At 51.8% G+C, this 23,103-nt stretch overlaps 10 protein-coding genes across 10 annotated transcripts; 5 read left to right on the top strand and 5 right to left on the bottom strand.

The window, feature by feature from the left end:
• Positions 1–246: 246 nt before the first annotated feature.
• On the bottom strand, positions 247–1,523 carry NCS54_01030000 (Hypothetical protein; the record flags this gene model as incomplete). Its single annotated transcript, XM_053155614.1, has 2 exons — positions 247–1,452; positions 1,518–1,523. 2 exons carry the CDS (start codon positions 1,521–1,523, stop codon positions 247–249), a joined length of 1,212 nt encoding a protein of 403 aa, XP_053011589.1.
• Positions 1,524–2,364: 841 nt separating this feature from the next.
• On the top strand, positions 2,365–2,757 carry NCS54_01029900 (60S acidic ribosomal protein P2; the record flags this gene model as incomplete). Its single annotated transcript, XM_053155613.1, has 2 exons — positions 2,365–2,523; positions 2,584–2,757. 2 exons carry the CDS (start codon positions 2,365–2,367, stop codon positions 2,755–2,757), a joined length of 333 nt encoding a protein of 110 aa, XP_053011588.1.
• A 1,004-nt stretch (positions 2,758–3,761) lies between these two features.
• NCS54_01029800 (Hypothetical protein) lies at positions 3,762–5,171 on the bottom strand (the record flags this gene model as incomplete). Its single annotated transcript, XM_053155612.1, has 5 exons — positions 3,762–3,963; positions 4,024–4,532; positions 4,587–4,691; positions 4,743–4,934; positions 4,986–5,171. 5 exons carry the CDS (start codon positions 5,169–5,171, stop codon positions 3,762–3,764), a joined length of 1,194 nt encoding a protein of 397 aa, XP_053011587.1.
• A 1,203-nt stretch (positions 5,172–6,374) lies between these two features.
• On the bottom strand, positions 6,375–7,998 carry NCS54_01029700 (DAO domain-containing protein; the record flags this gene model as incomplete). The annotated part of the gene is made up of 5 exons (XM_053155611.1): positions 6,375–6,568; positions 6,615–6,914; positions 6,999–7,717; positions 7,772–7,910; positions 7,965–7,998. The coding sequence occupies 5 exons, from the start codon at positions 7,996–7,998 to the stop codon at positions 6,375–6,377; spliced, it is 1,386 nt and encodes a 461-aa protein (XP_053011586.1).
• Positions 7,999–8,526: 528 nt separating this feature from the next.
• NCS54_01029600 (Hypothetical protein) lies at positions 8,527–10,094 on the top strand (the record flags this gene model as incomplete). The annotated part of the gene is made up of 4 exons (XM_053155610.1): positions 8,527–8,660; positions 8,710–8,881; positions 8,931–9,317; positions 9,366–10,094. 4 exons carry the CDS (start codon positions 8,527–8,529, stop codon positions 10,092–10,094), a joined length of 1,422 nt encoding a protein of 473 aa, XP_053011585.1.
• A 553-nt stretch (positions 10,095–10,647) lies between these two features.
• Positions 10,648–12,479, top strand: NCS54_01029500 (MFS domain-containing protein; the record flags this gene model as incomplete). The annotated part of the gene is made up of 7 exons (XM_053155609.1): positions 10,648–10,829; positions 10,881–10,997; positions 11,048–11,425; positions 11,501–11,741; positions 11,792–11,926; positions 11,976–12,136; positions 12,188–12,479. The coding sequence occupies 7 exons, from the start codon at positions 10,648–10,650 to the stop codon at positions 12,477–12,479; spliced, it is 1,506 nt and encodes a 501-aa protein (XP_053011584.1).
• A 1,612-nt stretch (positions 12,480–14,091) lies between these two features.
• NCS54_01029400 (Alpha-1,3-glucosyltransferase) lies at positions 14,092–15,920 on the bottom strand (the record flags this gene model as incomplete). Its single annotated transcript, XM_053155608.1, has 2 exons — positions 14,092–15,629; positions 15,692–15,920. 2 exons carry the CDS (start codon positions 15,918–15,920, stop codon positions 14,092–14,094), a joined length of 1,767 nt encoding a protein of 588 aa, XP_053011583.1.
• Positions 15,921–16,301: 381 nt separating this feature from the next.
• Positions 16,302–17,806, top strand: NCS54_01029300 (PH-response regulator protein palC; the record flags this gene model as incomplete). Its single annotated transcript, XM_053155607.1, has 2 exons — positions 16,302–17,477; positions 17,525–17,806. 2 exons carry the CDS (start codon positions 16,302–16,304, stop codon positions 17,804–17,806), a joined length of 1,458 nt encoding a protein of 485 aa, XP_053011582.1.
• Positions 17,807–20,134: 2,328 nt separating this feature from the next.
• Positions 20,135–20,838, top strand: NCS54_01029200 (Hypothetical protein; the record flags this gene model as incomplete). The annotated part of the gene is made up of 3 exons (XM_053155606.1): positions 20,135–20,244; positions 20,293–20,705; positions 20,768–20,838. 3 exons carry the CDS (start codon positions 20,135–20,137, stop codon positions 20,836–20,838), a joined length of 594 nt encoding a protein of 197 aa, XP_053011581.1.
• A 576-nt stretch (positions 20,839–21,414) lies between these two features.
• On the bottom strand, positions 21,415–22,377 carry NCS54_01029100 (Succinate dehydrogenase [ubiquinone] iron-sulfur subunit, mitochondrial; the record flags this gene model as incomplete). The annotated part of the gene is made up of 3 exons (XM_053155605.1): positions 21,415–21,741; positions 21,796–21,947; positions 22,020–22,377. 3 exons carry the CDS (start codon positions 22,375–22,377, stop codon positions 21,415–21,417), a joined length of 837 nt encoding a protein of 278 aa, XP_053011580.1.
• Positions 22,378–23,103: the final 726 nt, after the last annotated feature.

Here is a 23,103-nt window from a genome sequence, read left to right as displayed (position 1 = left end):
GGGGAGAGCAAGAAAAGCACATCTCATAAAACGCCTCCGTTTCCGAGTCCTCGACCGTTGCTCGCGTTGTTGTGTGAAGTATTGTTTTGGGTGGATAAGTGTGTGATGATTGAAGAACCCAAGACCGGAGTAGAGTATCTCGATGAAAAACCTCATCGAGATGTACCATGTGAGGCGTGAATGTTGCCCAATGGTCTTCCTGTCCAAGAGGTAACGTCGATAGAAGAAATAACAAAAGAAGCTGGATCATCGACGTCGAGCACGAAGTGCTTCCAAGGCTGCTTGACGCTTGCGCGCCTCCTTGTCGGCCTTGAGTTTCTTCTCAAGTCGCTCCTCTTCAATATCCTCACGGCGAGCAATCTGCTCTGCTCGGCGTTCTTCGATATCGAGCTCGTCCATACCGGCCTCCATGTCCGAGGACCCGTCAGACGCATAATCATATCGGGGTCCGCCGTCGTCCTCTTCCTCGTCGTCGTAATCAATGAAATCGTCCATGTCTTCGTCGTACTCGTCTTCGAAACGTGACTTTGAACGCGCCGGACGAGGAGCTCGTGGAGCGCTGAGTAACGCTCCACCTCGAGGGGTATCCTTCTTCTTGGTGGCATTCCCGGGCCTCGGTCTTGCTGTGCCGGTGTATCCCGTGGTTGCCGTGACGGCCTTCTTCACCTTCTTTTCTTCCTCGGCAGCCGCTGCAGCTCTGCCAGAAGCCTTGCCTCCAGCCGCCTTGCCCCGTTCTGTCTTTGCCGGAGGCGGGGCCTTGCTATCACGGCCGTTACGTGGATCTCTGCTTTGTCCATTGACAGGTGTGCCATTCCGCTGGCCTGGCTTAGCCGTGCCGGAGTAGCCTGAAGGATGACCTGGCCTTGCCGGCTTCTTGGCGTCTCGAGGGTCCGCCTTTGCTGCCTTGGCCTCCTCCTTCTCCCTCTTGATATTGCCACCCTCCACCTTCTTGTGCTGGATCTTACCGACCTGACCCATCGTGGCCTGGGCCCGTTGAGCCCGAGCCAGAATCTCAGCGAAAGAACCCTTTTTCGGTGGTGCACCACGGGCGGCAGGAGGCGCGTTCGAGGGGCCGGGGGACGGCCTGCTGGGAGGGGCAGGCTTCGAGATCCGATTACCCCCGTTCATGGGTCTCGATGACAAAACATTAGGTTTTGAACCCCCACCATTTATCGGATTTGATGGCCGCTGGGAAGGCGTCGGTCTGTCGAGTGGGCGTGATGGTTGAGTCGGTCTCGAGGACGTCTCGTTAGGGCGGGGTCTGGGCGGCTGCGATGTCCGTGGTGCCACTGTGGTAGATAGCGTCGTGACTCGAGGCGCCTTGGGGACGAACGGGCGAATGTCATCGTCGGCCTTCCTCTTGGGCAGAGTATTCGATCGTGCGAGGTTCTGTGCGGGGGACGGCGACGCCCCATCGTCGCCGCCGCTGATCTGGGCGAGGAGGTCTCCGATCTTGAAGGCCATGGTCAACGTTTTTTCCTTGGGGTGCAAGATTGGCCACCGGGTCAGTCACTCACCGGCATCGCGTCAGAGATGAGCCAGAGAAGGGCTATTTGTGAAGGAGATCCCTCAGAGTAAGAGAGGAGCAAGCAAGCTCGTGCGTGAATTGTGAGTCATTGAGCGAGCAGCAAAGTTTGTCGGGCTCTGGCTCTTGTCTGCTGTCGTCAGGAACTTTGAAGTCTTGCAAACAATGTGAGACTCAAGCGTTCTTGGTGGCGGGAGGCGCAGAGGCGACAGATGGCTTGTTCGAGGTCGAATCCGCCCAAAACTTGCAACCAAGACACCTGGAGCTCAGGCGATCACAAAACTGCAAAGGGGAGAATCATACAGTTGCGTGAAGAACAAAGAATCAGTGACAGCCAACCTTTATGGGCGAAGGAGGAAATCAGGGAAAACGCCACACCGGAGCGCGGCGCCATGACACGTGACCCATATCCTGGCACGAGGCAGGCTTGCCGTGTGGCGGTGCGCGCGAAGGACAAAACAGAGCGGGACCCGCGGAGCACGGCAGGGGACTTTTTCCGAGCAGCCCACAGAAAAGCAGAAGAGCGCAGGGGATCCCCGCAGCCCCGCCCTAAAAATTCGGCTAGCAGCCCACAGGATCAAAATTGGCCTTGAACTTCGTCACGCCGTGAACTTTTTCTATCTTGTCACACCGAAAACCATAACCAAAGGACTCGAAGGCTTCAGTCTCCGCCCAACTTGCGGTTAAATTGATTGATTTCTCGTGTTCTCCTCTGACTCCAGATGTAAGTATTTAATCCTGTTGCGCGCTGGTTCCCCGCCGTCAAGTTTTACTCTTGTCGCAAAGCGCAAACTCCAAATCCACAAGTCTAACGCGCTCGACTAGAAACCACATTCAAAATGAAGCACCTCGCAGCTTACCTTCTCCTCACCCTCGGCGGCAACGCCTCTCCCTCTGCCGCCGACATCAAGGCCGTTCTCGAGTCCGTCGGTATTGAGGCTGACGACTCCCGCCTCGAGACCCTGATCTCCGAGCTCAAGGGCAAGGACATCCAGGAGGTATGCCAACCCCGATCTACAACACCATACGCACACAACATGCTAACAATTCTACTCTAGCTCATTGCTGAGGGCTCTGAGAAGCTCGCTTCCGTTCCCTCCGGCGGTGCTGGTGGTGCTGCCGCCGGTGGTGCTGCCGCCGGTGGTGCCGCCGCCGAGGAGGCCAAGGAGGAGGAGAAGGAGGAGGAGGCTGAGGAGTCCGACGAGGACATGGGCTTCGGTCTCTTCGACTAAGCGGTCTATCTATAAAGACTCGCACGGTTACGACACACGAATTTCGGAGAAGCTTACGCGCACAACGGGTTGTTGGTCGATTCCTACATGTCTTTTTTCGGCGTGGAAGGATTGGCTGCTCATGGCTGGATTGGGTCTCTCTAAGGATGGGATAGATACGGCATGGGGAATTAAAAAAGGCGGTTCGGCTCTTCGAATACTTGGTCCCGATTCTGTGAATGCTATTGCGTGTATGGCATCCTTGCCATCTCTCAGGTCAATCGTGACCGCGAAGGTGTATCGCCGTCTACGCCCTGCCATAAGGTATAGGGTTATTAACCTCGACTACTATACGACTGTCGCCGTCACAACTTCTCGGCGTCATCGTGTTTCCATGCGGACCTAGTAACTCAACTTGAGTTTTCTAGCAACAGCACAAGCAACTAGTCTACCCGGAGCGTACGTAGCAGTCAAACAACTCGGTAAGGTGTTACGCCGTCGTTTGCCTCTTCGTGGTTGTTGGCATGGGTGAATATTGCTGGCCTGAGGGGGGTTAACGTTGTAGTGAAGTTATGATGGTGCATAATGCATAAGCGAGAAACAGGGGCAATGACAAGCACCAACATGGCTATTGGCATCATTAGCGTAAGGGCTCCTGGTCAGCTGAGGCCGAGTCAGCAACTCTTTGTTTGTCAGAATGAAATAGGAAAGCTTAATTTTCGGTAAGTAGCCTTTCCGGTAATCTATTCTGTCCTCGTGGTTGAGGATGATGGAACTCAAAGAGGCTTTTCTCATTTGCAAGTATTGACCAAAACTACCTACATACAAATGAACTAATATTAGATTCCATGAGAAAGAGTCTGGCAAACTCGGCACCAGACAGTTACTCGTGATATCGCCAAGATGAGTTGCGTATGCAAACTGCCATGTAACACCAAAGCCAACCAACATAAACGAATAAAAGAGCCTCCCAACTTTGAACGCCGCAACCTTCCAAATCTCTAATATGTACACATGCCTTCGACCTACTTGGCCGGACGGTAGCCAGTCTCTTCACCCGCCCATGAAAACACTTGTGATCGCCCATTGTTGTTATAGGTCGGCAGAGGCGAGTTCCCGGGGTCCGCAGAAGCAGGAAGCTCAGCGGGTGCAGTTTGCTCGGGGGGCTTCGGCGTCGTGCCACCCTGCGAGGGCGAAGGCGCGGGATGCTGCGTATAAGTGTCACTGCTAGACGCCGCCCGGGTTAGCAAACACAGCCACACGGAAGGGGAGAAGAGAGAAACTCACTAGTACGACCCTATCGTTCCGTCCTGGGTTTGGGCTTGGGCTACCATTGCTGCCAGTGCGGCCGGGTGCGTTCCGTAGCCGACGGATTGGTGAGGGCTCATGGGTGGGCTTTGGCCGAAGGGGGCTGCTACTACGCCTGGTAGTGGTTTGTTCACATCCCAAGGAGATCCGGTAGGATTTGGAGAGTTGAACTGTGTTTCTGCGACGGGAGTGTTAGGAGTACCACGGAAACTCTTTCGGTATGCCTTGTCGAAGCCGCCTCGTCTTCCGCAGAGGTAGAGAAGGGCGCCGGCCAAGAGTAGCACTGCAGCACTTCCGATAGCGATTCCGGCAATGGCACCAGGGGAAAGGTTAGATGATGTGTCGTCGTCATCGTCTTCTCGATCTGATTCTTTGGGGCTCGCAGTTTCAGTGGGCAGGTCTTCGGTAGGCCATGGTTCTCCGGGGCGTAGCTGGTAGTCGACGTCCTTGGCCTTTTCGAGCCACATGTCGAGTGTTTCGTTCTTGGACTGTCCATTTGTTAACAATCATTCGCTATAAGAAAGGACACAAAGAGCCCTTACAGGATTCACCACGCCCATCATGTGCCAGTTGACGCAGGATCCAGGTGCACCACAGTAGAAGAAGATGGGATCGGTATTGTTGACTCGAACTCGGAATCGGGGAGCCTGGGCATGTCAGCATCAGGATGGGTAGTAACTGGACGAGTATTCACTCACATCATCAGTGATGGCCTGAACCTTCTGGACACCACTCGAGAACCCTTCTCGGTTTAGGCCGGCGTATTCGTAGGGGATACACGGCTGCTCAAAGGCTCCTCGGATGACCCAGTGTCCGCTGGGATAGAAGCGCCATTCGATTATGTCGCCAACCTTGGCTTCGACTTCGGCAGGGGTAAACTTGTGTCCAGACTATGAAGCCATCAGCAGGGTGTATCATTTCATACACTTGCTATAACCTACCGCTCCGACATTGACTGTGTGTGTTGTTGCCCCTGAAGACGAAGCAGTTGTTGCAGCCTCAGCAACTGTAGACGTGGCCTCGAGGGTCTCTGTCAGAAAGCCAGACACCGTGGAAGCCTCTGGTCCTCCAGCGGCCCATACCGTCGCGAGGAGGGCCGGGAGTATAACGAAGGGACTTGGCAGCATCGTAACAGGATCGCTCGGATCTGATCTGTACAGAACAAGCCTTGTGGATAGCAAGCAGATTATTCAAAACATGAGAGAACTGACAGCACGAGGAAAGAAGAAGAGGAAGGAAGGACAGAGGAACACAGGAGCTGAGTCATGAAGCATTTTATCACTACGTGGACACGAGTACAGGACAAAGAGGGTGTACGAGGGGGGCGGAATGACAGCTGAAGTTGGTAAACCCCCCTCTTTCGCTCCGGGGCTAAGGGAGACCATCTGGATTTGCTTGTGGACATCTATGCTCCCCAGCGAGGCGCTGCACTTGGCTGCATTCGATCCTGCTGAGGGATTCAATTAGCATGGCGGTTTCCTAGAAGGGCTCGTGGTGGTGCATAGCCGTATCCAGCCACCAGCAGGGAGGGAACAAAGGAACTCGAGGATTCGGCGAGTCTTTGGGCCATGCAACCACTCTAACGTATTTGAACTGTTGGAAAGTTCTTGGACTTGTGAGTTTCATGGTGTAGCACTGGCCAGGATGCCAACCTTGACCCTTTGTTGGTGAAGTCCGAAACTTGAAGGCCAAGTTTCCTCCCCAAGCCTGAGAAACCTAATCATAGGAAACTAAAGTGTAAAACCAATGCTCAGCCTGGCCAAGATTCTTGGCTAGAGTGAGATAACTAGATTTGGCTCTCAGCAGCAACACAGTCAGCAACTTCTTCCGGCTATGCATACCTGGGTAGCACTCGGGGGTGTCAGCCTCAGCCTTGAAGGTTGTAAGCGGGCAACCTTTTTTGTTGGAGTAGCAGCGTCAGCATTGATTTTGATGGGTGAAAGTAATTGCCAAGCCATGCAAACACGGGCACTAGACTGCTTTGAGGTTGTTTCCGATACAACCTCATGCCTCCAATCGAGTTGTTCCTGTCTAACCGACAACACCATCTTGGATAGTTGACAGAAATATGGGCGCATATCAAGTCATTTAGTCCATACAATGTGCTGATCTATTTAGGCATCTCTTCTTCAGGCCCCTGGTCCCCCACATGCCTGTCCTCCTCTCGCAGCCTTATATCGCCCTACATACACCCGAGGAACCTCCACAGCAAGACAAATCACCACGCCGTGACACGTTTCAAATGCAACGTCTTGTCTCGCAAATCATAGCAGAAATCGGAAGGAGCATATACCCCTCCTTATCGACGCCCTATGAGGCTCAAGTCGGCCCTACCACTTGAGATCTTCGGGAGTGGCCAGCTTCTGCTTCGCCCACACCCTCTCATTTGACACAGTGTTTTGCAGGATCCTCTCCTTTTGCTCCTTTGTAGGAGTTCTCCATCGCCAGAATTGCGTGTACTTATTCTCCTTTCCTTCCAATACATCTACAACGTACTCGCCCAGAACCGGCAAGAATTTGAAGCCTATAAGTTGTAAGCGCTAAATCTCCAACTTGTTCAAATAACTCACCATGAAAGCTTCCGCCAGTGACGACCAAAAGACCTTCAGTCTCCGGTACGCGATCGATAACAAAATCGAGATCAACAGTGTCTGCATACCAGCACATCTTTACCGCAGTGATCTCTGCCCCGACCAGATCTGGCAGATTCTCCCTCACAAAGTCCTTGGTTTCTGTGATCGGCGAAAGCGGTGGCCCTCGCTTCTCTACCTCTTCAGCTGTTGCTGGAGCTGAGAAGGGCGTTTCCGAGTCTGTGTCTGATGGGTTTGTCCATTTCAGAGAGCGATACGAGATTTTGAGAATGCCGTTTCCTACTTGGGTCAGTCTTGCAACACAAGGAACAAAGCGCCAGTCGTGTAGTAAGGGAAAATAGGGAAAAGCATCAAAGAACTTACTGTCCAAAGGGAACCCGGTAAGTCCTCCACTCTCTGAACTTCCAGCATAGTTCCAAGCCCATGTAGGAAACACCTCAGCGCGGTAACGATGCTGCAAATGTTCAGGCACTTTGATAAAGACAAAGTTTCCAGCAGTGGTCGTCATGAAACTCTTCAGCTCCGGCACGATGAGGGGAGAAAACGGGCCCGCAGAAACAATGACCAAGTCCGCAAAGTGACGCTCCCCATCCTTGGTCACGATCCCGACGACCCGACGAGCGTCTTTGTCGTCTCTGATCAAGGACGATAGCTCGCCCTTGTCTCCAAAGCAGGTCTTTGCGCCTCCCTTTTCTATGAGGTCAAGGACATACTTGCATGCCAAGTCGGCGTTTGCCAGCCCTGCGTTGGAGTCAAAGACGCCGTCAAGCGCGAGACCTCGACTGCGTCGTTGAAACTGATCCAGACGGGCACCGCCCCATCCATCGGCCTCTGCTCTTTTAAGGTCTTGGTCTGAGTGAAGAAAGTACTGCGTGTGGCCTAGTCCAGCCTCACTCATTGTCTTGAAGGTCTCAATGTCGACGTCTTGAGGTCTTCCAATGTCTGTGAGGCGCGCCCAGCCGGTGTTGAGGAACAGTTCCTGGCCAGATTCCTTGTTCCATTGCTTCCATTTGTCTATGGCGCGGTTCGCTAGGTCTTGCAGTATGGCTGAGTCTCCGTACGCACTGCGGATGACCTTGTGGCTATCTGATGGCAGCGTGTTAGCTCAACTGACATAAGTTTTAGCAGCCAAATACTCGCCAGATGACGCCGAGTCACCCCCGTTGAAGGGTGAATATTCTGAAGCATGGTAGTCCTGCTTGTCAAATATCTTGATGTTTCGGTAGCCGCGTTGTTGCAAGTGCAGCGCCGAGGACAGCCCAAACACGCCGGCGCCTAGAAACTATTATTACGAGATACTAAGCCAATGGATCAAGGGTTTGGCTATACCAACAATGATAACTGAACCGATTGAACTGGTCATCTCGATGAAATTGAAATTGAACTCGGATATTGCCAAGCTCGTTCAACTTCAGATACGCTGTAGATGGGTTGCGGGCAATCAGGTTCCCTCAACTCGAGTGTAAGTCGACCGTCAAAATATCAAGAAACGCTAACCGAAGGGTCGTCTCCGAACTGGAGAATGCCATTTCGTATCTAGTTAGTCCCCATTGCGTGATCATAAACGGCGTCTATAAACCCCGGTTGATATTAGTTAACTGCAATCCTTCAACTCGTCTCCAGATCCCTTGATCATTCCCGGGCCTATGACTCAAGCCATCGGGTGCATGTAGCCGTGTGTCTGATAAAACCCCCTCGGGGATCAAAGCTGTGGGGAAGTCGATGATGCTATTTCAGCTGCAGGTTGCGAATCTTTAAACCATCAAGGATTCGTCGTATCTTTTCTCGTTGTTTGACGGCATATACCGGATATAAGACCGGTGATAAAGACGGCCCAATCAAACTTGAGGCACTCTCACACATTCCCCAATCCATCGCATCACGCTCCGACATGTTCACAGTCAAGAGAGTCGCCGTAATCGGCGCCGGTCCATCTGGGGCAGCAGCCGCCGAGGCCCTCAGGAGGAGCAACGCCTTTAACGTGATCAAGGTCTTTGAGCGTAGGGCTGAAGTTGGAGGGGCATGGTACGACTCCAGTCTCGAGTTGAAGCTGTACTCGACTGACGAGGAATAGGAACTTTGATCCAGATCCTGATGTACCGCCTGCTGATCCTATGGTTCATCCGAGTCTTGTAGACCCTCCTGTCCAGCTGCCTTCTACACTGCCAGCACGAACACCAAAGCAACAACTGCAAAGATGGACTACAGCGCCAGTATACGAGACTCTGACTACAAACGTCAACGTTGTATGTGATTTCGAAACAGCCAAAAGTTATGTTTTACTCATCGTGCTAGGACATCATGTCTTACACCTATGTTCACTTCTCTCAAGTTGACAAGACTCCCCCAGCCGAGGATACGGATCCCATGTTTCCTTCTGCAGCCCGTGTCTTGAAGTATATCCAGACGCTTCATGCGAGACATGCCGACCTTCTTGTCTTGAACACGACCCTTGAGCGAGCTTCTAGGAAAGACTCAAAATGGGTCTTGACGTTGAGAAGGTCAGAGCCTGATGAGGATTATTGGTATGAGGAGTCGTTTGATGCTCTTGTCGTAGCGACTGGCATCTACTGGGTTCCCAAAATTCCTTCAATACCAGGTCTCCACGAGTACAATCGGAACTTTCCAGGTCGTGCCCTACACTCCAAGTACTTTCGATCAGTTCAAGCTTATAAGGGCAAGGTAAGTTACCGCAGCTTACACTGTGAGAAAGCAGTTCTGACCTAGCAGACTGTCATCATTGTCGGGAACGGCATCACCGCCCTAGATCTCATTCGTGATCTCATGCCCGTCGTATCCAGCCTCACCGTCTCCCATCGGAGCGTAAGCTGGATGTATCCTACTTCCTTAGAAGGGGTCGACGGAATATCGGTGCGACCCGAGCTGAGCCATGTCGATCCAAGCACAGGAGACTACTTCTTCAAGGATGGGGGCGCTCCAGTTCGACCAGATGCTATCATCTTTGCCACAGGATACCACGTCTCATTTCCTTTCCTATCGCCGCCTCAAGCAGTTCACAATTACGACCGAAAATTCACTGCAGACTGGGTCCCGGGAACTTACCTGCACACCTTCTGGAGAGAAGATCCTACGCTCTCGTTTGTCGGCCTTGTTCAAAACAGCGTCTCCTTCAGAATCTTTGAATACCAGGCCGCACTGATAGCATCGTATCTCTCCGGAAAATTAAAGCTCCTCCCGATATCGGAAATGGAAGAGTGGGAGAAGAAGCGGCTTGAAGAGGTGGACTACAAGACGGCACTCTTCCACTACAACAAGTACCCAGGCAGCGTCGAGTTCCTAAACCAGCTACACTCGATACTCGCAGGCGCAGGCGGTGACAGCCTCGGGCTCTTAGAGTGGCAGGAAGAGTGGACGCCGCGGTATCTCGCCGGGGTCAACGAACGTAGACGGCGTGTGGACAACTTGAAGACGCTTCACCTTCGGGGGTCGGTGATTTAGAGATAGACTATACCTAAACAAATAAATAGAAGCCCGAGACTATACCCAAACTCATATAGACGGCGTCTTTTCATCGTGAGTGGAAATCATACAGATTCTCACGAGTTAGCACATAAACTTATTTCCGCGCATGCATGGATCCGAATATCTTCAAATTCCGGGGACCCAATGACGAGCGATAAGTCAACGACTCCATATCCCTCGCTTAGACAATCCATCTAGGACGTGAATCCTATGCTAGCAGTGATACGGCAAGACTAGGCGCGCGTATCCACTTGGGCAGGGCCGTGTTATTCCCTGTTTAGATAGGAGTGAGCCCAGTTCGTTGGGAACCCCGTTGATCTATACCATGTAACCTGGTCCAGCAGCGGGGGGAAGCGAGTCTTTAACGACTGGGTAGAGATGGCGTAATAGAGGGCCGGTATTAGCATGATTCACCTAGTCTCATCCCATGTTCTTTGGTGTCGAACCGTTCGACAGGTGCATATATAGGATGTCATGAACAGCTTGCACAGTATGGCAGTGTCGAGATCATCGTTAAGCAAACTCAACAATGGCTTCTTCCAAGGATCTATCAGACCCTGTAGTGGTATCAGACGTCCTCGAAGAAGGAGGCGTGAAACCTCATGTCGACGTCCACGAGGAACCTTCGATCGACCCTGAGGAGGAGAGGAGGGTTGTCCGAAAGATTGATCTCCGGGTCCTGCCTCTACTTTTCTTCATGTACTTGTTCAAGTAAGTTTCATCTTTGGGTCTGTTGCTATCTCAATTCTAACTTCATCTTAGTGCTCTGGATCGAAACAACTTGGGTGCTGCCAAGACTGATGGTATTGATGTCGATCTCGGGTTCACCAAATATGAATACAACATTCTCGTCTCTGTGTTTTACGTCCCATACTGCGCGTAGGTATAAGCTTTCTTTGTTCAAGGTGCAATGTTGACCGTATCAATAGCTTGACTGTGCCAGCAAACATGCTCACCCGCAAGCTCTCAGCCAGGTGGACACTGCCCTGCTACCTTCTCTTCTGGGGAACCACCGTGATTCTCTCACCAGCATGCAAGAACTTTGCCGGTCTGGCTGCACTCCGAATTCTCTTGGGTATGGCAGAAGCTGGCTTCGGAGTTGGCGGTGTCTTCTACCTGACCCAATGGTACAAGAGAGACGAGTTGGCCAAGAGAATCGCCCTGTTCTATGGTAGTCAGACCTTTTCGGGAGCCTTCTCTGGTTTGATCGCTTTCGGCCTGTTCCAGATTGATGGCTCGCTTCATGGCTGGCAGTACCTTTATCTGGTCGAGGGTGCTCTGACAATCATGATTGGGTTGATTGCTCTGTATGTTTCTATCCCCATTGCCTATCATAACCAAGTTGTGATTATATATGAGGATCTTTAAACTGACACATCCAGAATCTTTTTACCTCACCCCCCTCACGAGGAGTCCTCATTCCTTACAAACCGGGAGCGAGAAATCTGCCGCCTCCGATGCCTCCGCGATGCCTCTCAAGCTGTGGGATCCAAGTTCCAGATCCGCGACTTCTTTGCCCCCTTGAGAGACTGGAAGCTCTGGGCCTGGGCGTTTATCGCCTTCTGCTTCGGGGTCACCAATGCATCTGTCGGAAACTTTACGCCTCTTATTGTTGCCAAGCTGGTGAGTGACATTGAAGAACCTACGAAATACTCCATCTAACCCAAATAAAGGGCTACTCGGCTGTCAAGACCAACCTGTACACTGTTGCTCCTTACATGGTGTCTGCCGTGCTTCTCTTTAGCACTGCCATCAGCTCGGATTACTTCCGTGAGCGAACATATCACTTGCTCTCAGCCTTCACACTGGTGAGTTCAGGATAAATCATTATTGAACTATTTACTAATATACCTATAGTCTTGTATCGGCTTCATCATTATTGCCTCGATTGATGTCGAGAGCCATATCGGCGTCGCCTACTTTGCAGTCTTTCTCATTGTTGGCGGTTGCTTCACTCCATCTATCGTGTTTCACTCGTGGCATCAAAACAACGTTCTCTCCGAAGACAGGCGCGCATTGCAAGTCCCTTCTATCAACTCTTGAGTATCTCTCATGCTAATCTCAAACAGCAACATTGCCTTCATCACCTTCTTCGGCAACGCAGCCGGCCTCGTCTCGAGCAACGTCTTTACTCCCGACAGCGCGCCAAAGTACATCCCTGCCTTGGTGACCAATTATTCTTTCCTGGCTGCTGCAATCATTGTGACTATTCTCATGAGACTGTGGATGCAGAGGCAGAATGCTCTTCGGAACAAGGCTCAAGGAGTTAACTGGACGAGCGCAGACGTGCCGACTCATCTGCTGCTGGCTGGTGCTTCCGAGAACCCTCACGAGAACCCCAACTTTAGATTTGTGCTGTAGGTCTGGTTCAGAGACATTGGTAATAAAGGCATATAGGAGGCATCCCTTGTGCCGCATCAAGTCAACTGTCACCTTGGACTTCAACTGGGTCGCTGACAACTTGACTTTCGACCGCTGTAATGCTACAGTCTTAATCAAACACTTGATCGCATGATCACAAGGCCTGGAAAACGCTATGTTGGGCTTTTGTTATATCGCCCCAGCTTAATGCACCATCCCTCTCCCCCCTTATTCCTCAACATCTCATCCTCACAAGCCGTCGCAAGCACGAACCAACGAGAACGCATCCAGACAAATCGTACCCCAAGTGCTCCTTCCAGCGCACGAGATACCAGCCCCCACGGAGCCATCGGCCAGTGGCCTAAAGCGATCGATGCGGTAATCGATCCAGTCGGGCGTATTGACAATCTGCTGTCTGGGCGGCGAGACGCCTGTACCAGCAGCGCTGATGTAGCATGTTGCGGGCCCCACGGCCGCCCCGACGTTGACTCGGCCAGAATATGAGAGGTAGTACTCCTTGGTCGGATCGAGTCCCTGAATGGTCTGCATCGCCGTGAGGCCTCCTCCGAGACCCGCGATGGTTGCACACCTGTTTAATTGGAATGTCAGCTATAGTCTAGAAAACAGCCAAAGGGGAAAACCTACGCCATCCTCGATCCGTCTTTAGTCTTGAAATCGTTTGGTCCTTGCTGGACAACTGAACAACTGCCAGTAACCTCCCAAGGAACTCCAGAATGTCATGCCGTTACCATTTGGATCCGGCTCTTCAAAGCTCGGGTTCAATATCATGTTGCCGGTCGGGCAGATTTCAGAAGTGTTGTTGAAGTTGTTGAGGCCCCTGCCGTTGTAGAGCTCTCAGCTATCGTTGAACTCTCAGAAGTCGTCCAACTGTCCACTGCTGTAGAGCTTACTGTCGTGCTTATGCTCTCTGTCGTAGACGAGCTCTCAGATACCGACACATCTGAAGTAGATGTCAACGTTACAGAAGTGGTACTGCCGAGAGTTGTGCCGCTCCGAGAGCTTGTCGATCCAGCTGCCGTCTTAGTCAATTACAATCCTTGACTCATGCTATTGTAAGATGCAGTACTTGACAATGATAGCGTCCGCGAAGTGTTTGGTATGCATGGTCCAGCGTTGGCTCCCAAGCCTGAAAGGGCCACGAGGGCGACTGTAATGGCTTTACACGAGGGCATTTCGAAGCCTCGGTTCCCAGAAGTTATGAAGCGAAAGTGTCTCATGAAGGCCATGAGAGAAGGAGGGCGAGCATAAGCTTAAATAGGAGTCTAGATCTCACATGGTATAAACACCACAAGCTCTCTCTCGCCTTGTACGAGCATCATTAGCTCGATCCACGCGTTGAGTTCTAGAGCCCAGCTAGAAATAAAGCCAAGACATTTCGCAGATCAAAATCAGGTTGATTGGTCGGCGCAGAGTTTTTCTATCCGCCATTGCTTTTGAAATCGAAAGTCTCGTCCCTGTGGGGTTACGACAAGCATGCTCAAGTTGGTGGCGTCCTTGCTAACTTTCAAAACTCTTGATATCAACGGGCACTCTATTTCGAGCTTTTTATTTATCTTCACATGATGTACACTATTAGTCTGATATTACAACTCTATGACGTCTTGCTCTTCTTGGTCGTCTTTGTCGGAAAGAGATCAGATTCCTGAACAAGTTTCAACAAACACCAAAGATAGCAGATGATGAACCCAGCCGCTCCAATACCGACATTGGCAACGACCCAGAGGTCCGGCTTGTCGACAGGGGGCACAACAAGTGCGTCAACAACATGCCAGCCCACCATGGCGGCATAGAATATCCAATGGAGCAGAGCTGTTGCCCATTGAGCCCAGGCGGCCTGGCCTTCCTGGAAATAGGCGCTCAAAGAGGTAGGTGGGAGACCAAGCAGATATGACCAAAGAAGGGTCAAGACTGCATATGGGACTCTCAAGTCAACACGCTTGAGCAAGGGGAACATGGTCCAGGCTCCCAAAAGGTTGGCAAATCCAACCCAAGCCCGTGTGTCCTTGCTCAGACCTTGCTTTCCAGCCAAGAGCAGGGTCATTGGCATGAGCGGCAACAGGATGCTCTTCTCATGAACCTGGTAGCTGAACAGGAAGAAGCCCCAAGCCGTGGCGGCAAACGCCAGAGGCAACGTCGTCTTTCGAGGCCGCAGGAACAGGATAATGTTGGGAGGGATAATAGAGGCAAGCGTCGCGCCAAGGGCCACCTTCTGAAGCAGAGCTGCTGGCCACTGGCGGAGCTTGATGACAACGTTGGCAGCACACCAGAAGTTGGCAACCTTGTCCTCGAACAAGCCACGAGCAAAGGGGAACACTCGGTGGATCATCTGGACCAGTTGCACAACGAGAGGGTAGTAGAAGGCCTTGGTATCGAGGATTTCCGCAAGTTGGGGGAACAGAGGAAGAGGTGGTCGAGCTCCATCTGATTCCGCATATGGATCGATTCCCTGCTTCACATCATGAAGAGTACCCAGGATCAGAGGCAATAAGAGAATGGCGAAGGAAATGATAGTAACGAGAGCAATGCCAAAGAGTCTGGTTGGGATGATCCGAGGGAAGACGCATCGTCCAAGCAGGTAAGAAAAGACGCTGAAGGCATAGTACAGAGCCATCTGCTTGAATCCCAGCGCCCCAACGAAGAAGACGGCAGCCCACTTGTAACGTTCGGCAATCATGCTAGACATGCTGGCAAGCACGAAACCCAGCATGACGGTGTTGTATTGGAAGTGGACATGGTCAATGAGGATAGTCGAAGGCTGCATCAAAATGGCGACGAGCGCAAGCCAGGCGTTCCAGTTGGCAACCCCTTGGAGACGACTATACCGTCGCACGAAGACAATCGCGGCCGGGACGTAGATGAGGTATTCCGAGATTATGACAGTCGCCCTCATAAAAATCTTGAGGTTGGGGTCCTCGTTGCCTCGGGAGGCGAAGAGGGCGAACCACGAGGGGTCGATGAGAGCTCCGATCTTGCCCAGAACCCAGCTATGGTAGGCGGTCAGGGGAGGATAGTCGAGTCCCCACCACTGGAGATCGTGGAAATACCACTGCGAGACGGGGAGTTGCGTCGTCACCTCCATCCAGTGTCGTTGCGCTTCGTAGTCTCCAAACATGGGCGGCTTGCGGTGACCTGCGAGGTAGTCCACGTTAGCATACATGCTCGCGTGTCATGGTATGATGGAAGCTACTCACCAGAATATCCCCATAGTCCAGCAGCCCATCTAAACAGACCAACAACCATGAGAATCACGGGCAACACCTCCCAATGCGACGAAGAAGTGCGCGCCGGCCAGAGAAACGCGGCAAGGGGAAAAGCAGGCGCCCTCACCAGGGCCTCTGAGCGAGACGGCCTGTCGCCGCCATTGCCGGTCTTCTTGGTCCTGCGACGAGGTTTGTGCGGTGACGGAGAAGGGCCAGCCATTGTCACCGCGGGAACGAGGAATCCGTGGGAGAAGCGAGCGTCATCAAGAGCACACAATGGAGCTCCCTTGGTGTTGAAAGGAGAGAGGGCGGCGGGCGGGACCTGCTTGCGTGGTGTTTAAGATGACAGCCTGCAAACCCCGGAAATTTTGGTGGAGCTTCTAGAACTCGACCTTGGCCCTGAAAAGGAGCTCCGAATTCCGGTGAAACCCCGGCGGCAGACGTCAGTGCTGTGGTACAGTGTCAATCTGTCTGCTTTCTGCACAGTATGGCGATGCTTCCAAGAGCTTGGCAAGCCTGTTGCGTCACAGAATCCCCATGTTTTCCCTTGCTACAACATCTAAATCTCATTTTATACCCTCAAGCTCTCGTCTAGTATAAGATGCCTTTCCCCTTTGTCCTCCCGACGACATCCGCCTTCTCCTTCTCATCCAGCTTCAGCTCCGACTCACATCCCTCGCTGCCCCTCAACGCCAGCACATATCGCGGGGTGGTTCGAGATACGCTCAAGAAGCACAAGAGACTTCCTCCTAGCTCTCAGATCTCGAACCTCAACACGGCCATATCGAGTCTCAACGGGTATATACCCTACCTTCTCGCTGTAGATGATGGCTTGAGCAGCAGAAACCTGCCCAACGGGGAGTTCATCAGCATCGTTCTCAAGACATCCCCGGCCATCGAATGGAGACCGACGCTATCAGGTGATATTGTTCCGGGACGTGAGAGGGCTCGAGTCAAGGTTTCATCTCTGGAATATGAGATATTCTTTGTTCTCTCAACGTTGGGCTTCTCGCATGTCCTGACTGCCCGATCTGCTTTACAGCCCCTCTATTCGACCAATGGCGAGTTTCTCGGCGCACAAGGCAGGACGAGTGCAATCACTTCAGCGACAAAGTCACTTTTGGAGGCCGCTTCTGTGTACGACTATCTTGCTGGGCGGGGAGAACACATCACAACGAGCCCGCCATGCGCCGACGTCTCACCTGGTACAGCCCGAGCCCTCTCATGCCTGGCCTTGGCGGAAGCAACTTTGCTCGCTGTTCTCAAAGATGATCCATACCCAGCGATTGTAGCTCAAGACAGGAACAAGAATGACAAGGAATGGATGTTCAAAGCACCAGATATCCCAAAGGTCCGCGCTCACCTTTACGCCCGTCTATGCTTGGCAGCGTCAGAACATGCTGCCAAGGCATCTTCCCTATGCAGCTCAGCCGGCTCAGGATCTCACAAGATCAACAGCGGGCTACTAAAGTACCTGGAGGATCTTCGCCGAACATGCCGAGCCCGCGCTTGTCGGTTCTTCGGTATTGATGCCGAGCTGGGAGGGCAGACGGCTGAAGGCATCGGATGGGTTCGCGCCGGCCTTTCAGAGTTGGGCGTTGAGGTGAAGGATCACAAAAAGGGCCTCAGCTTCAGCCGGTTCAAGAAGGATATAACGGAGAAGCGAGAGGATCGACGGGTGGATAAGGAGGCTGCATGGGGAGCTGATGCAGGCAAGCTGGAGGAAACACGCATCTTGGAGATGCTCGATGCCAAGTGGAACAAGATCAACGATACGGTAAGCAGCCTCATGCTAAATACGGAGGCATTTTCTGACAAGAACAGATGAACACGCAAGCCATCCCTCCCATCAACACCCTCCTGAGCAAGATGCCATCAGGGCGTGAGATTCACACCATCAAGCCGTATGAGCCGCCTTCCCTTGACAGGGATGTACTAGAAGCCATGCGAGCTCCCCCAGAGGAAGATGATGGCTTCGTTGATGACTTGAGTTCGGATGATGAGATCAGAGGAAGTCCCTCGGCTCCAGTTGGTGCGTTCCCAGGATCTGCGGCCGATTATGCACGGAGTACAAGCACAAGCACGCCTGGCAACGCATACTACTAGTTTTAGAAGCGGTAGCGCTGAGTACTATACAGAAGATGCATTGGGGGATAAGTAACTGGTTTGGCTATTCTTGGTGATATAGACGCGTGGTCGGTCATATAAAATACCATTGTTGGCCATCTAAGAGAAACCGTCCATAGCCCTCGTACGACTGATGTGCTACTACAGCATTTGCTCATCCCTGACCCAGACAACTCTCTCGTTATCTACTGCTTAATCGGCTGTGATTTCCGGGTACTCGACCGATGTAGATGTTGCCGGGCAAGGAGGAGCCGTAGGAGAGTCTTTGGGAGAGCATACATCGTAACAGCTATAGTTCGTGTCAGTATTCTGTGGATCTTTTTCTAAGAGGTAAGGACCACTCACGCTCCGTATTTAATACCACATGTGTTGATGGCATCGATGCAGATGGTCTGGTGCTCACATGGAGGATACGGCGAGGCCGCAACGAGTCCAGCGAGACTGGCAACAAGGAAGAGAGCGTTGGAAAGCATTGTGTCGTAGAGAACTTGTCAATTTATGAATTGCACCATTGTCACATTGTGCGGGATCCTGTCTGTTTAATATATACTGCATCACCGGTCGGTCGGCCGCCGCGACATCCGCAGCAAGACACTGCGGGATGTAATACAACTCCGCAGTCGGTCGCGCTTGCAGATGATCGTCAGTCAAAAAGACTTTGATGCTCAGAAGCAACATGGCAGTATACGAGGTGTAAGCATTCCCGGTCGAGTACCGACGGCCCAATGAGAGGTGCAATGGACCACGATGCGACGTCACGGGCCGTATAACACGGCAAATCACAAAGATGTGACCTGAAGCCTGCAGGTACTGGGTCAACGGCTTGAGGGCGCTGCAAATAGCCCGATGGAGGGGCTTAAAGACACAGCTGCGTCATGGGGGTTCTCAGTTTAATAAGGATGTGCTGTTTGGGATAACGTCAGCGGCTCTTGTGCAAAAGTACTTTTGAAATGAATAGATTACAGAGTGAGATCATGATATGTTTGGCTACGGAACACTGACATTGTCTTTGTTCATGTGTGTTGCTGCAGTGCATGCCGTGGAGACCCTTGTCAGTTCCCACGTACGATTATGAGACACGGCAACAGCGGTTCAGCAGAAGTGGGTAGAATCATATAATAAATTAAAGATATTTTTAACCTACCTCGGCCCTTATGAACTGAGCAATGCAGTCTCAAAAATACCGGGAGAGCCAGGATCTTGTCGGTTGAAATAAGGCCGCATTAGACACCAAGTCACGGTTACCTGAGTTGAGAGGCGGCATCGCTAGGCCAAGCTAACAATGGGTGTCCTTGGTTAGCAATGTTAGTATTGCGTTTGGCTGCTCGAGCTTGGCTGGCGAATTCTTCAATGAAGTGGAAATGTGTGCCTCCATCGATATTTATTCCAAGCTCTACCCACAAGCTCTATTCACAGCTAGTCAACTTGGCACCATCTCGATCTCTTCAGCAGGACAACGAATGTTTGACTAGCAAATTATTTATGTGGCTTATATTGATAGTCCATCCGAGTGCCTACGTATTTTCATACGTAGTTCTTTGGTAAGGAAGCGACTTTAATAAGTCTCAGCATAAGATCAAAGAATTGGTCAAGAGGGATCTTGTAAGAACTCTGCCCAGCCTTCAATTATTTTCCCCTCCCTAGCCTAAGCCCCTTCTAACGTAAAAAACTTGAAGAGATACCGATGAGTATATATTGAGAGCCTTCATGGTCTGCTTGGGCGAAACCGACGCACAAAGTCAAACACCAAACCTTTCAATCACACTGCCTTCATCAATTACCAAAACGCGGGGCAAACACTCAATCACGAGCTTAATGGAAGGGGCATTATCGAAGCAAGCAGGGATATTTTTCTAACCCCTGCCGCACGTTTCTTCCCTCGTAGTGATCAACACTCCCGCATGATATGGCTGTCATGGTGATCAAGGGGAACAAAGGCATCATCTTGCCCTGATCAAAGTCCAGCAGTAAGATATGAGAACAAACTGAACAATACATAGAAGTTTATTAGCGGTTTAAAATTATAATGATATTTTTCTATTGTTTGACCTTTTTATACAAGTCCTTCCATTATTCAGTCGTGGTATTTAAAAAGACTTCAATGTACTTTACCCACTCTACAACATCATCAGAGTCAACTTGTTGGGTCGGGCAGTTGTCGGGCTGTAGGCGAAATATACTTTCAACAACAGTTCTTCTTCAATTTCTTCCGTCGTTTGCTTTCTGCATGTGTCCTTTTTCTTTCCATCGCGCAATACTCTCGAACCTTTCCAGTCAAACCAGCAGATCAAGCATAAAGATACCAAGATGAAGTGGCATTCGTTCCTATCAGCTTCATTTCTCCTAGGCACCGTCATTGCCGCCGATCCGGTACATCAAATCCCCGAGCCGACTAAATACCGCCTCATGGTCACGACGTAAGAAGCCGTACGAACCGCCCTGGCAGATGGACTAACACGACACAGGCACGGCGACGTTAAAGACATCGACGACAATTACCTGTCCTGTGACGTAGAGGGCAATGTCGGGATATTTGGCACCGAGCGAGAGCCCATCCTAATCCACGACATCATGCCCGGGAAGAAGTCCGACAACTTGGTCTTCTTCGACACCCGCCCCGGAGACGAACTATTCCACGGCCTAAGCCTTCTCGGATGGCAGGGCAACATGCACCTCAAGGATATCTTGTACCCAAACCGTTTTCGACCAGAAAACGACACCGATATATACACCCCAGACACCTATTCGTGGAACGAGTTCTGGTTTACCGAGGGTAAGAACGGCATGAAGGAGCTGTTCTGGGGCGCCAAAGGAGAGCACCCCGGATGGGTCGCAGTACCCTTGGGAGATGCGACTTATTTCATTAGGTGGTATGATGGTGAGTACAATGCCGGCCCCAGGCCCGCCCTTGGGGATTTCGGAGCTAACTCCGATGAACAGAAACAGGTTCGTACACGGTCGCGAAGGGTTGGGTCCCCGTGAAAGTCTATCTGCAGCCGTTCGAATTGTGATTAGCAGTCAAACTACCCGGGCACGCGGCCGCGCTCAGTTAAGCCAAATAAAGAGCATTCACTTTATAGCCTAACGATGAGCTATATAAGAGATGGAAATGAGAAATAATATCATAAGTCTTTGAATACCAGGACAATTCCCAGGATCGGTGATTCAAAGGTCGGTAGGGCAGAGTCAGCCCAATTGAGGGCCCGAGTGAAGCTCCTTGGTATTTGGGCAGGACGGTCTGCTTGTGGGGTGTTCGGCGCAGCGTTTTGGCGTGATCGTCTCGTGTCCCGTGTCTCGGTTCCAGACTGGAATGAATTGAGTGATTAGCAACAAGAAATGAAAACAAAACAATGAAAAGCAAACTCATGAGCAATGTGTCAAGAAGGCCCCGAGGGATGAACATCCAAGAAAATAGTATTGCCAAGTTTGCTATCAGAACACAGCGTGAAACTCCCGCCCATCTAGCCTATACACAGGGTTACAATCCTTGTAGCATCACACGCAGTATTCCATCTGCGGTAACCCTTAACTTCACCTCCGCCTCAAATCATCATGTTCGTTCCGCGACAAATTCGCTTTTGGGGTTCTTAGTTGCCGAGAGCCATCTGCTTCTTGATCTCGGCAATCGCCTTACCAGGGTTGAGACCCTTGGGGCAGGCTCGGGTGCAGTTGAGAATGGTGTGGCAACGGTACAGGCTCATCGAGTTCTCGAGGTTGTTCTTGCGCTCGGCTTTGCGCTCATCTCGAGAGTCGGCGAGCCATCGGTAAGACTGGAGCAGGATGGCGGGTCCGAGGTACTCCTCAGAGTTCCACCAGTAAGACGGGCACGAGGTAGAGCAGCAGGCGCAGAGAATGCACTCGTAAAGACCGTCGAGCTTGCGGCGGTCCTCCTTGGTCTGTCGGTACTCACGTCCCTGTTGACTCTGTCAGTACACGTCAATGTCAATGAGGAAGAAAGGGGGCCGTACATCCTCGGCAGGGGTATCGCGCTGGAGGTAGGGCTTGATACTCTTGTACTGCTTGTAAAAGTGCGTCAAGTCGGGGACGAGATCCTTGACGACGTAGGTGTGAGGAAGAGGGTAGATCTTGACATCAGATGAAGACTCGGCAGGAATTCGGCCTGGTCGGGAGCGTCAGCACTTTGCTCTCAATTGAATAATACCTCGCACGCGACAATGGCGGGGAGTCATACACAGGCAGGCAAGGGTGTTCTGGCCATTGATGTTCATGGCGCAGCTACCACAGATACCCTCACGGCAACTTCGTCGGAAAGTCACGGTAGGGTCGAGCTCGTTCTTGATGCGGATGAGGGCATCGAGAATCATAGGTCCGGTCTTGTTGAGGTCCAGGGTGTAGGTCTGGAGACGGGGCTTCTCGCTGGGGGTATCGGGGTTCCATCGATAGATCTGGAAGGACTTCATGTTGGGCTTGGGCTCCTGAGGAGCCTCACCGACCGAGGCCATGGAGCGAGAGAAGACAGCTCCGGGTCGAAGGGCAGCCGTCCTTGAGACGGCGCCGACAATTCGAGAAGAGGATCGGAGGGCGGCCATGATGATGAAATCGGGATTGGGACCGGAGGAGAAGGACAGTCAATCTTCGTGAGGTGGAATCTGAGCTGTGGCCGAGGAATTGACAGGAAGAAAAGCCGTTCAATCCCCTCCGTTGAAGTTGAATTGTCGATGTTCACAAGGGGTGGCGTATCCAGGTTTCTCGTCGTCATGAATTGGGAAGCAAACCTTCCCTCGGCTATTGCTTTACGGAATGGAGACTTGCGCTTGCCGTGGACCAATCAGAGCAAGGGTGTTGAAATCAATTTCGACGGCACACTCGGTCGGGATCGGAAGCAGGTGCTCGTGAAAGGCGGATGGACCGGGGAGAAACAGATAATCCGGCTCAGCCGGACATGAGTTTCCGGGGAAAATGGAAATCGAAATAATTTTCAATCTGTGGCTTTGCCGTTCAGCCCCATCGCACAGCCTCAGCTGCCTCCTTCCAAATGAGGACTCGAGCGCGCTGCAGCAGTCGTGCGTGCACCGTGGCTTCTCCTTCTCGAAGGGACAGGGCACTGGAGGGGCTTGCCTTCCAAAAAGAATTAGATTAGATATCGGAGACCCAACAACTTTATTTCTCCGTTCGCGATCCCACTTCTGAGGAGCCAACTCCCTCCAACACCAATAATTTTTTTCTTGATCCCTTCGAAAAGATGTCTTCTCTGTAATTGCCTACCGCTTTAAACCGACTTGACTCTTCGCTCGACAATCTTCTCTCTTGAAGTT

This window comes from Fusarium falciforme, chromosome 8 (genome assembly GCF_026873545.1).
Source record: "Fusarium falciforme chromosome 8, complete sequence".
NCBI classification, from domain to species: Eukaryota; Fungi; Ascomycota; class Sordariomycetes; order Hypocreales; family Nectriaceae; genus Fusarium; species Fusarium falciforme.
Note: the sequence above shows the minus strand (reverse complement) of the source record. Positions and strands in the feature narration are given on the sequence as shown.